Source organism: Bolinopsis microptera, chromosome 3 (assembly GCF_026151205.1).
Source record: "Bolinopsis microptera isolate Bmic1 chromosome 3, MBARI_Bmic_1.0, whole genome shotgun sequence".
Taxonomy (NCBI): Eukaryota; Metazoa; Ctenophora; class Tentaculata; order Lobata; family Bolinopsidae; genus Bolinopsis; species Bolinopsis microptera.
Genome location: NC_087074.1, coordinates 11,996,878 through 12,009,845, shown reverse-complemented (window position 1 = coordinate 12,009,845; position 12,968 = coordinate 11,996,878). Strand labels below are relative to the sequence as shown.

Genomic DNA, 12,968 nt, shown 5'->3' with positions numbered 1-12,968 from the left:
TGGAGACTATTGCAGACTCCTAGAACTGGAGAAACTTACATTTATAAATTCCTAGAACTAGAGACTCTTGGATCTAGAGGCTCCTAGATCTAGGGACTCGTTTTCAGAGAGATTTGGGATGCTGTCAATTGTGGGATTGTTTTTGGTAAAGCGTGCAATGAGGAAAGTGTACTAGGAAAGTGTACTAGGAAAGTGTACTAGGAAAGTGTTTCCTTCATGGAAATTCAGGAAACATAAAATGAAATTGCAGAACAAGAAATGAAATGGTGATGATTTCGGTGAACAAATAAATCTGAATAATTTATATATCTTGGATCAAACAACTCACAAATGAAAGTGATATCAAGTTCGGTACAGCCGAAGGTTTTATGTTGCAAAAGCAGGGCGGGTCCGCTCCGTTATGTGTGAACTGATACCGGTGCGACGGTAGCAATCACTAAGAATTAATGCCACAGAAACGATCTGTCTACCAAAATTACCGCTTATGAAATAAATGCATTTGCTCAAAGTAAATCATTATAACCTTTATAGCCGGAATCCCACACATATTTTTAAAATAAATAACTTAACACCAACATGATTTGACATTCGAAGCTTTTACGGCTTTTGGTGATTCCACTCAGATAAGAATGAGTTGTAAACGGAAATAAGAAGTAAGTTCGTGTCAGACAATTAGCTTTGACAAAAATAACGATCTGATATCACAGAAATGAAATAATGAAATTTTAACGCCACCAGGATTCAAATCAAGACAATACAACATGAGTAAGCAACATGTTAAAATAAAACATACTTCTCAAATTTAGACTTTTAGTAAATCAGTACTTCAGCATGATGTTTTTTGTATCATGTTTTTAGTCGCCGGGAAAATTCACAGTTTTAAAACGATGTGTTAATTGTCCGAATAGCAATCATAGCTATTTTTTAATAAAATCATTTGTAATTTCCACAAAGGAAAGTCCAGCAGGTCGTTACCTATTACTCCCCGAACAGACATCAGTAAACTACCGCCACTTCCAACTGACATACTAGCATTCTTCACAAATATACAAATACAAAGATCTAAATACAAACCCCCGAAACCTTCCAACAACACTCTCACTATAATATCTTTTCTCGCCACAATTTGATAGTCTAGTTTACTGAGTAGATCAGTTCTGATCACGTTCTGACCACGTGACAATGCTTGTTAGGGCTTTCTTTTCTCCAGAAATGTTGTCGGGCTCATCTACATCCAAATGTCATACTATTGTATGGAACACATTGCACTGCGCTGCTGATTGCTGGCTGCGGACCGGGGCGGCTCGAGGTTGGAATATTTCACGATCTCAGCACGGACAACCGTCTGCTGGCTTTCAACTTCTTGTTTGGTAAGTTTGAAGCCTAACACTTGGGCTGCAACCTTTTGAAAACACAGGGAAACCTGAAAATATGTGTTCACTCACTAGAATAATCTCAGATGGGAATTCCTCGAGCATACCAAACTAAGGCAGGGGCATTTTAAAAAGACTTGTTAGGTTTTTTATCAATTAGGAATCCAAAAACGTCAAGGAAATATTGGCTTGACTCATTTGCAAATTCTCAAGTCTGATACTTTCATGAGTTCCCATGAAGCCTCCTCTATGGTTTCAGAAATCGTAGTGGTTACAGACATATTTACATATTTACATATAAAGGGGATTCGCTCTCAGCGTTAACTGATATCATCAACTCTGATAACTAAATTGAAAATTCACAACTACATATTTACAACTGTTCATCAAGGCTGAAGCCCAGCTAATGTGTCAGCAAGAAGCCCAATTAGTAGTGTCATAAAATGAACTCAGCATGTAGATTTTAGATTCATGACTCAAGTTCGCCAGAAATCATCCCTGTCGAATTTCGGTCGGTGTCGAAATATATTCAAGGTAGCGTACTTGATATCTAGTTCGACAAATATTTTCGCGCTGTCTCAATTTAAATTCACGCCAAACACTTGAGGTGCTGCAATTGTTTAAAACCGCATGTCTGGTAAATCCATTTGATAATGTTTTATTTGTTCTATAATTTACACATCTTATTCGTTTCATCACTTTCATACTTTCATTTGTTATATATTAGTCATTTGTTATGAAATTAAATATCCGTGAACCATTAAATAATATATTTGAAGATCAGTAGTACCTGGTCATCAGTTCTCGCTGAAATAAAATGGGATGACATGTTGTGTTCTGTTGCAAACTTTTGATGTCTGTCATTCTTCACCGCACGCAGGTGGTCCAAGTCGACTGAAATTTGTCAGTTATTTATATCATATTGTATCGGGAAGTTTGAGTGAAGGGTAAGAAGTTGGATTATCAGGCCCGACCATCTCTGAATTGGCTAAAATAGCAGAAATAATTTCCCCTTTAAATCCAAACTCAATTAAAAGTTACATTGTGAACTGTAAACAACTTTTTCGGTAAGTTTCTGCAGCTAGGTACACAACTCACCTTTGTTACCAACGAGAGCCAAAGCAGGAAGCTTTTGTCCGCAAGTTTTCTTGATAATAGCCAACCAATCTTCTAAGTTGTCAAAACTTTGGGCATTTGTAATATCATAAACCAACAGCACTGCCTGTTACATTAATCAAGTTAAGGGTTATATAATATATATAATATATAATTATATGTACCGATTGTATGTACCGATCTAACTTTCATTAGAAGATGAGAATAACTCGGTGTCATTTCTTTACGATTTATCCTCAGACACTTACGTGGGCCCCGTAAATGTAGTTGTTAAGCATGGCCCCTCCCAGAGTCTGGCCGCCAATGTCCCAAACTTGTAACGCAACATGTGTCTCTCCCGGCAGAACTAGCCTCTTTAAAAAGAAATCAACCCCCAACGTCTGCTTATACTCCTTACCGAAGGAGCTTTGGGCATATCTTGTTGCTATGGATGTCTGGTAAATAAAGAGATGTTATATAGTGGAAAAGAAACAAAAGACTTCCAGGAAATTGTTCTTTATTTGGAATACAGGAACATTCCAAGTATCCCAACGAAATTAGTTGGTAACTCATTAGTTGACAAGCCATTAGCAAGCAGGTTTCCCAACGAAATTGTTTGGTAACTCATTAGTTGACAAACCATTAGCATGCTTCGTAGGAGCATCGAGTAAAGATATGACGAGACAGTTCAGTATTAATTAGTTGTGTGACGATAGTGAGCATTACTGGATATCTATCTTTTAAATTGCTATGCTTTAAGTACGGAAGCGGACAGTAAAAAGTCATTCATTTAAATTTTCGGGCATTTGCTTATGTCGTACCATTGCTCCATTGTCAACTGATACTTTTGATAACCAAGCATTTCTTTCACGGAAATGGTGTTTTGGAAATTAGCACAAGTAATATTTGTGGCTTGCATCATCCTGAGGACTACAGGAGGTAATCGCAAACTTAAAGTATGCAACTTATATGAAACGTTCTTTAATGAAAAGTGTGTGCAGAAAGGCTTCGATCCAGCTCACTATTCTCTATGTACAAATTTTGATACACAAAGGAAGGGTCTTAGTCGGAGAAAAAATAGACTATGCACCAAGATCCAGAAAAAGGCAAAAAAGGAAAAATGTGACCTATACAGGCTTTGTGAACAGCCCAAAGATGATGCAGAGAAGAATATCTCTGTTCCTTCACCAGAATTAACACTGAAGACTGAAGAACAGTGGTGCCAATACTCTAACAGTTATCTGGATGGCTATTTAACATCAGGAGTAGGGTAAGTTAAAACATCATGATAATCAGTATATTTTTTCCAATCTTCAACGAGTATTTTTAACAACTCATCAATTTCACATACCATTGAAAGTTTCAAGCATAAATATAATGAAACAAATGTACTTCAGGCCCGAGGCTTATGATAAACTCGAAAATGCAAAGTTGGAATGTCAGAAAAGTAATGTTACTTGTCCCTGTGGTGGGATAACTCAGGTATGCCGTATAAATTACATTCAACCTTGTTCCGAAAGATGCATGTAATAGGTTGTTGCTATAATACTTGCTATGAACCCTTAAAATTACATAAAATTTGCACTTCCCCAAGAATCCCGGTAAATCGGGGTTTTATTGTAGACATCATAATATCCGATATAACATAATTGAATTTAAGTATTTAGATAAATTTAAATACGTTCAATTTCAGATTTTGAAGATTTGAGAGCCATTGCTCTTAATAGAGTTACATGGAAGTTTTTTGAGAAAATTTAGTTTTATCTTTTGAGACAGCTACCAATAAAGTTCTTAGGATTGCTGACTGCTGTTTTCAGATGTTTTGAACTGTGATATGGGTTATAATAATGTAATAAGTAAGTGTAAATATGTTGACTCAGGAGCCTTACAACAGTGGTCAATATACGCTGAGAATAGGAACGGAGGCTAAAAGTAAAGTATTCACTGAAGAAACATCCTGGAAACTCTGCGAGGAACAATTAACTGATGACAGTTGGTGCCAATACAATAACAGTTATTTATCAGATTATAGGAAATGTTTTATTTATGAGACACTTGAACATGCAAAGAGGGCTTGTTTACTCAACGATCCGTGTAATGGAATCACTCAGGTATGTGATGTCTCTCGGATTTTCATTCTATGTCTCATACCGTAAGAAACCTATTTAATAGCTAATCTCATGGGGGGGGGGGGGGGGGGGGGGGGGGGGGGGGGATCTAAGTACTAAGTTCTGTACGTGACGTCGACTAAGTGTAATTTTGGAATTTTGTCAAAAGACCCACCCACCCCCTTCGCGGTACTAACTGTTTTTTCGGATAATAATTAAGACACCCACCCCCTTTTGCCGGCTTTTGTGGTACTTTAAAAAAATCAAGACACTTATTTTTTTCGGAGTATTCCAACAGCCACATTGTTACACAAGTGCAACCAGCCAATTACAGGAAGCCGAAGGATTTGTTTTGGCCAGTGACGGTTAAGGTAGTGTGTAGTACACAGTCTCGGGCGAAGAATGTACGGTACACACTGTGTACCGTACTTTCTTCGCCCGAGACTTTACTGCAATGTGCAGCTCCTCATTTAACCCTCACACCCGATTTCTCGAGTATTCGGCTGAGTAGACCGGGGGGCTGCATAGACCACTCAGGATCCTTAGCTGAACGTCAACGACGCTCACCCTACGACCAGGCAGACAGTGGGATTCGAACTCGCAACCTCACGATTGCAAAGCTGGCGTTCTAACCAACCTACCTAGTACCTGGCCGTTAAAACTAACTAAAACCGTACTAACCGTACGAAAAATTCAAAAAAAATCCAAAAAACCCATTCCCAAAATTGAAATTTGAGGTAAAATGGGTTTTTTGGGGTTGGACAGCCCCTTAGTACCATGTACTAACTGTTTTTCTGGGAAATTTACCATGAACTAACTGTGTTTTGGAAGAAAATATGACGAACCCCCCCCCCCCCCCCCAACGTCACGTACGGTACTTGGTGTATGATCCCCCCCCCCCCCCCCCCCCCCCCCCCCCCCGAATTAACCGGTGCCCGGGATAACGTTTCTCAAGTAAACATGAGAATTAAAAGTATATCAATATTCAGGAACATAACAACGATGATCTATATACGCTCAGAACAGGAACAAAGCTTTACAGAAGTCACGGAGGAATTACTGAGACAACCTGGAAAGTCTGTGAGAAATAAGCAACTGCTGTCACAGCCATTATAACTTTCAGTTGACAAGTTATGTTGCCCTGCTATAAACTATACACTTTCAATCATCACTAAATCAGTAAAGACATTTTTCCTAGAGATAAAAATGACCTTAGTAGAGTTTCTGTTTGCAAGACTAACTTTAATAATACAAGTTCAATGTTGAATATATATCTAGCTCAATTAATCAGCTTTCATTATTTTCAAATTGGAAGATTAATTGATGATTTTTGATTAATTTTACCTAGTTCATGATGTATTGTGACTGATTTGAAACTACAGAGTGTACAACACTTATTCATTTGAGCGTTAATTAGCAGATTGTTAATTGATTAAGTCTTTTGTGTCAACAGTCATATTTTAACTCGTTTACTGCACTCAAGAATTAATAGGATTTTTAAAAGGTAGGTAGCTCTACTCATTATGAGTAGAACTACAAATATAAATAGTAGCCCACCACAGATAAAAATTCACGTACTAGCTTATTTAACTCTGCACGCACGGAGAGGTACGTGTCAAACAAGATACATGCTCCTCCGTGGGAAACCGCGGAAGTAAGAAAGGCAAATACTGGTATACGGTTTCGCCTTAGACAAGCACGCTCGATCAAGTCCGACAAAGACTGGTCTGAACTAAGCTCACACCAAGCGGAGTACAACAGACTGGTAGGATGTACTAAAACCTCTAAATTCAAGAAATTCTGTAAGAACATGGAAGCAAAGTCATGTTCAAAGAGAATATCTGCGATCATGAAAAACAACAAAACTGCCCGATTGGGGACAATGAGGAAACCTAATGGTGCCCTCGCCGATGGCAGATGTCCACTTTGCCACGAGCCCGCGACACCAGGAACTCAACGGGACCAAAACAACAACCAGACTGCCAAAGAGATTCCGGCAGAGTCGACCAACAAATGGACATCCAACACTATCTTCTCCAGAGGTAGAGTTGAGAAGTCAGTACTCAAATTTGACGGCTTAAAAGCTAGTGGACCTGATTGTCTGCGCCCTACTATGCAAGAGAAGGGACTACCACTCATAGGCGATGCCTTCACAAACCTAGCAAAGGCAAGCTTCCAAGGTGGATATGTTCCTGTTAGCTGGCGCAACTCGACAGACATTTTCCTACCAAAACCAGGGAATACTGACTACTATAACCCTAAATCCTACAGAATCATCACTCTGGCTCCAGTACCACTCAAGTGGATGGAACGAATAGTGCTATATGGCATACGGAGGAAGACCTTAAGATATACTCAAAGCTTAACAAAAAACAATACGGTTTTGTCAAAGGTACCTCAACTGTAGTCAGGGACGAAACGGAATCTCGTTAGCTTTTCGTGTTAAAAGCGATTTCTCAACGGTCATCACCTCTCTAGATGATTCTTAAAACATTTGGACTTCATTGCATTTTTGAAATAAATGCAATGAGGGCGTTTTCGGCCACACCCTTTTTCAGGGTTTCGCGGTCACTCGAATTTTTGTATATCAGCTCAGGAAGGTCTAAAAGACTATTCTGATACACCAAAATGTGCCTAATAGCCACATTTATATACAACTTATGAAGCAACATATACCTTAAAATACTTCGTTTCGGAATTATGGCCAAAAAACGGTTTTTGGCTTGACGCAGTTCATAATTTCCGTGATTTTTGGCATTTCCGCCTAGGAAGGTCGTAGAGACTATTCTGATATACTAAAATGTACATAATGGCCACATTTATTTACAACTTATGAAGCAACATATACCCTTAAAGGCTTACTTTCGGAAATGTGGCTGAAAAACGAATTTTTGCCGAGCGAACAAGACAGTATTCACAAATGGGCTATTGGACTGTTAACTAAAAAGGTCTTAAAGAAGACTCATGAGGAACATAGCATTTGTCACAAGATGTAAGATGACTCACTTTGTGTCCAGAAACACTCACAAAAATTGTAGAATAATCTACTTTATTGGGCATCTCTCTTAATGGGCCAGGACAGCAGCATATTTGTGTCTTACGAAAGGGCAATTTTTCAAAATTACGGTTTCTTTAGTAAAGGTCAAAGTAAAGGTCAAAGGGTCAGTTGCTAACAGCAAATTGTTTGCAATTGCCGACTCATGCACATCATATACTCAAAAACGTTCACTTTAGGAGTGATTAGTAAAAAAGTTTAACTATACTGCATGATTTGTGAAAACTCCAACAATTTTTCATTGGCACCAATTTAGCCAAAATGTAATGACCAAAATTCAACTTTTAATTTATTCATTCCATAAAACCATATTGTTGCTTGACCGCTGACCAGTACCCCACTTTATAATTATAATTGACTTCACTGCCTCGACCAATATTGGTCTGTAATCCCTGGATTGAGATCTGTTGGCTGCAGTTTAATTTAGCTCATTTACCATTTAAATAGTAATACCGCAGTGGTTTGGTTCGCATAGATTTTCCCATCGTATGATAATGTGTGTCATTCCCTCGTTTTTTAATCAAGTGGTTACTAGCTAGCTCTTTTGTTATTACAGCTGCCTCGAGATCTTATCTAGGGCACTAATGCAATAGTACTAGATCACTAGAACTGTAATTCTAGAACTTCAGATTAAGATTACTTGACTGAATGGCAGGGTTCGAGATTCGACTCTAAAACTCTCAGTTTAGGAGTGATTAGTAGATGCATGATGTGCGAAAACTCCAACTAGACAAGGATCATGCTTAATCAAAGTGTTCCTCGACTTGAACTTAAGTCTCGTAAGCCCAAACTGGAGTTTGGGCCACTGAATCGAATACAACCTGATATTAATTTTAGGATTTCGGGAAATTCATTCAGATTTTTATTCTTTGGTTTTTCAATTGTGCTACGAATCCGAGTTTGAGTTGATAACACCGAATTTCCTGTTTGACTCTCAAAGAGAGGAACCAAGGCGTAGGTTCCTCTTTTTGGCTCTGAGATCCAACTTTAAGATCGGACTTCGGAGATCATTGCGTCGGAGATCATGTAAGTGTAACATCAGTACCGGAGATCAGACTTTTTTGCTTGATATTGGACCTATAAATCTAATGATATATTCGAAACAGCACGGGATTTAACCAAGGTTAATTTAGATAAGATATACCAGCTTTCGGGGTTACAAGACCCCACGAAAGGCAGGCAGAGCATCCTAAATCCTCATGCTATCCTCACGTTGACCATCTAGGTCCATACCCCAGCCTCTCATTAGAAAACAGCTACTAGGCCCGATATCCGTCCCTTGTCCCGTAGTACTAGTGCCCCGTAAGTAAGAGATCGTTCAGATTTTGGTCATTTAGACCTCCTTCCCGCTCTAAAATCCACTTTAGCACTTTACCCAAAGCTGGAAAAATTTCACATGTGAAACCTAAATAGCTAAATCAGCATCTCGAGACCTTCTATTATATAAACCCCGTGATCCTACTATAAGCTTATAACTTATAAGGCATTGCAAGCCGAAATTAAGATTCACCTCAACTGGTGATATGAACCTGGTATGTTACCTGAATGCCCTCAGTCAAATCTCGAACCCTGCTAATGCTATTTTGCCAAGTAACCTTAATATGAGGTTCTAGAATTACAGTTCTAATGTTCTTAGTTAGTGCCCATGCCCCAGATAAGATCTCGAGGCAGCTGTAATAACAGAAGAACTAGCCAGTCACCACTTGATTAAAAAACGAGGGAATGACACGCATTATCATACAATGGGAAACTCTATGCGACAAAAAAAAGAATATGGGGTCATTCTGAAGTGAGAACCAAACCACTGCGGTATTATAGGAAATTAACTAAATTAAACTGCGGCCAACAGATCTCAATCCAGGGATTACAGATCAATATTGGTCGAGTCACTTAAAGTGGGGTACTGGTCAGCTGTCAAGCAACAATCTGGCCCGGATCCAGTGCCGATTTATTGTAGGTGCGGTATTCTTGGTACATATATCATGGTTTCATGGCATGAATATAAATAAAAAGTTTGAAATTTAATTTTGGTCAACAACGTTAATGTGGCTCTAGCTATGTGTTGGTTCAGCCGAATTAATTATTATTTTTTATCAAGTTTATTTTTCTCGTTAGTTGTCATCCGGCCAAACATTAAGCAACTTATATTGCAGTACCATTCATCAATTTGTATATCAAAATATGTCATTGTAATTTTGCATGGCTGAAATGTAACGCTTGATTTATATATACTAGCAGTAACCCGTATAACCCTAAAATGGTGTCAAGACTCAAGAGACTAAAATAAGTATTACCTATTTAATTCGCGTTTTTGACACCACTTGGTGGTCCAAATTTTGGGCTCTAAAACTCCTTTTCCTTGGCCAATTTTTTATTTTTTCATGCTGATTTGAAGGCCATTAAAGCATTTGACCCAGTCAAAAAAGTTTCAGTTGTATATCTTTTACGGTTTTTGCGGAAAGTCGCGTTAAAGTTGATGCCGTGGTGTCAGTAAAATGGTACGGATAAACACATCCATATATATCGTCTCGCTTTATATATAGTAAGATAATGATTAATTGAATTTTCAAATAAAATAAAAAAAACACATTTTATTTTAATTGGTGCCAAGGAAAAATTGTTGGGGTTGTCACAAATCATGTAGTAGTTATTTACTAATGACTCCTAAAGTGAGCGTTTTTGAGTATATGATGTACATGAGTCGGCAATTGCGAACAATTTGCTGTTAGCAGCCGATCCTTTGACCTTAAGAAACCGTAATTTTGAAAAATTGCCCTTTCGTAAGACACAAATATGCTGCTGTCCTGGCCCATTAAAGCATTAAGAGAGATGCCCAATAAAGTAGATCATTCTACAATTTTTGTAGGTGTTTCTGGACACAAAGTGAGTCATCTTACATCTTGTGACAAATGCTATGTTCCTCATGAATCTTCTTTAAGACCTTTTTAGTTAACAGTCCAATAGCCCATTTGTGAATACTGTCTTGTTCGCTCGGCAAAAATTCGTTTTTCAGCCACATTTCCGAAAGTAAGCCTTTTAGGGTATATGTTGCTTCATAAGTTGTATATAAATGTGGCCATTATGTACATTTTAGTTTATCAGAATAGTCTCTGCGACCTTCCTAGGCGAAAATGCCAAAAATCACGGAAAATATGAACTGCTTCAAGCCAAAAACCGTTTTTCGGCCATATTTCCGAAACGAAGCATTTTAAGGTATATGTTGCTTCATAAGTTGTATATAAATGTGGCTATTAGGCACATTTTGGTGTATCGGAATAGTCTTTAAAACCTTCCTGGGCTGAAATACAAAAATTCGATTGACCGCGAAACCCTGAAAAGGGGTGTGGCCGAAAACGCCCTCATTGCATTTATTTCAAAAATGCAATGAAGTCCAAATGTTTTAAGAATCATCTAGAGAGGTGATAACCGTTGAGAAATCGCTTTTAACACGAAAAGCTAACGAGATAGCCTTTTAGAACGGTTGGGATCCGACTACTGAGACAACTTTACACAAAATAGTACACAAAATAGAATGTACAATCACAAGCTCCGGTATGGCTCTAGGAACTTTCTTAGCTGTCAAAGGGGCCTTGGACAATGTAGTATTCAAATCTATAGAGAAGGCCCTGAACCGAAAATGTGAGTCGTCCTCAGTCAACAAATGGATTGTGTCTCTACTCCGCAATAGAACCACAAAAGTGGAACTAAACGGATGCAAGAAATCCATTGTCATAAGAAAAGGGTGTCCACAAGGTGCGATCCTGTCTTCATTCTTATGGAACCTGGTGTTTGACAGTCTCCTGTCGTACACCAGAGACAAGATCCCATGAATTATTAGCTACGTTGGAGGGACCGGCAACATGTGGCAACAAAGGCTTTGATGCTGATCATCTCAGAGAGATGACACAGAAATGTCTTGAAGCCATCATGAACTGGTGCACTGAGAACGGGCTGAAGCTAAGTGCACTAAAAACTTAAAACACACACCGTAATGTTCACTTGGAGGAGGAAATGGGAATTCTCAGAACCTATAACAGTAAACGGAACAGAAATAGGTATACGAAATTCCACTAAGTTTCTAGTAGGAGTAACACTCTGTAACTCACGTGGAATGAACACATCAAAAAATCAGTGTAAAAAAGCCAAAGGCATACTCATGCAATGCAGGAGAGCCATTGGACCAACATGGGGGTTCACCCCCACGACCATGAAATGGATATATACAGCTGTTGTCAGACTTTCCTTGACATACGCTGCAACAATCTGGCTCAATTGTGTGTCCAAAGAAACATAATGGATGGATACCAGCTCACAAAGACTATGATGGTAATGAAAAGGCAGACTCTCTTGCCAAACAAAGCTCTGATAACTTGGACTCTGCCAAAGTGCTACTACCAATACCAAAGGTATTATGGAAGGGAGCGCTGCGGAGTATAAGTCATCGGAAAATGAGGGAAAGATGGAGAACGTCGTGCAACACTCATTCCAAACAAGTATGGAGACACAAGTTCGCCATATCAATCCCAAAACTTGATAAAGAGAGCACAAGAACAGCGACACAATTCCTTACTGGACACTGTGAACTTAACTACCCTAAACGTTGTCCGCACTGTCTCATGGAAGAGGAGACAATGAACCACTTTATTGGTCAGTGCCCGAAGTGGTCTTTCCAACGAGGAGGATACTTTGACTCCTCCTACCTCAGCGGTCATGCTCTATCTTATAGTGATAATGACCACAGCCCCCTACGAAGAAGAAGAGTGTAGATTTTCTGTCACAACAAGACTGCAAATAATTTCAGTTAAACAATAAGAGCCTCGTTTCCTAAAACTCTTCTGAACTAGTGTTTCGATTTGTGCAAAAGCTTTCAGGCCCGTACATTCTTTGCCCTATTTCCTGATTCCTGATATATTGCTCAAATGCCCCCAATCAGTCAACTAAATGAAAAAGGATTTAGAACTCTGAAAATAGATAAGAATTCATAATTTACCTTGCCTGAGGCACCATCTCCCACTATGACAACTTTAAGCTGCTTATCAGTGGCAGTCTCATCATCACTGCAGTCAGACATTTTACATTCTTAACTTCCCTTTTCAGCTGAGAAATAAGTGTTGATTTGTAGAGTTCAGCACGTAAAAAAGAGGTTTGAAAATAGTCACCCAAATACAGGAAATATTAAAAGAGGAACATAAAACAGTACATGACTTGGCAGGTACATTTTAGCCAAACCAAGGCAAAGGTGACAAGTCATGCTGGCTAGTTTCCTTAGACATGCACCGTTGCTGTACAAGGACAACTGCCGGTTGTTGTTTTCTTGAGAGTCCTACAGTAAGTAAG

The 12,968-nt window shown here is 38.8% G+C and overlaps 1 protein-coding gene across 1 annotated transcript; it reads right to left on the bottom strand.

The window, feature by feature from the left end:
• Positions 1-273: 273 nt before the first annotated feature.
• LOC134813079 (ras-related protein Rab-28-like) lies at positions 274-12,730 on the bottom strand. Its single transcript, XM_063820757.1, has 5 exons — positions 12,622-12,730; positions 2,738-2,923; positions 2,472-2,595; positions 2,164-2,267; positions 274-1,423 (listed from the first exon to the last, which is right to left on the bottom strand). The coding sequence occupies exons 1-5, from the start codon at positions 12,700-12,702 to the stop codon at positions 1,247-1,249; spliced, it is 672 nt and encodes a 223-aa protein (XP_063676827.1). The 5' UTR covers positions 12,703-12,730; the 3' UTR covers positions 274-1,246.
• Between the last annotated feature and the right edge of the window lie 238 nt (positions 12,731-12,968).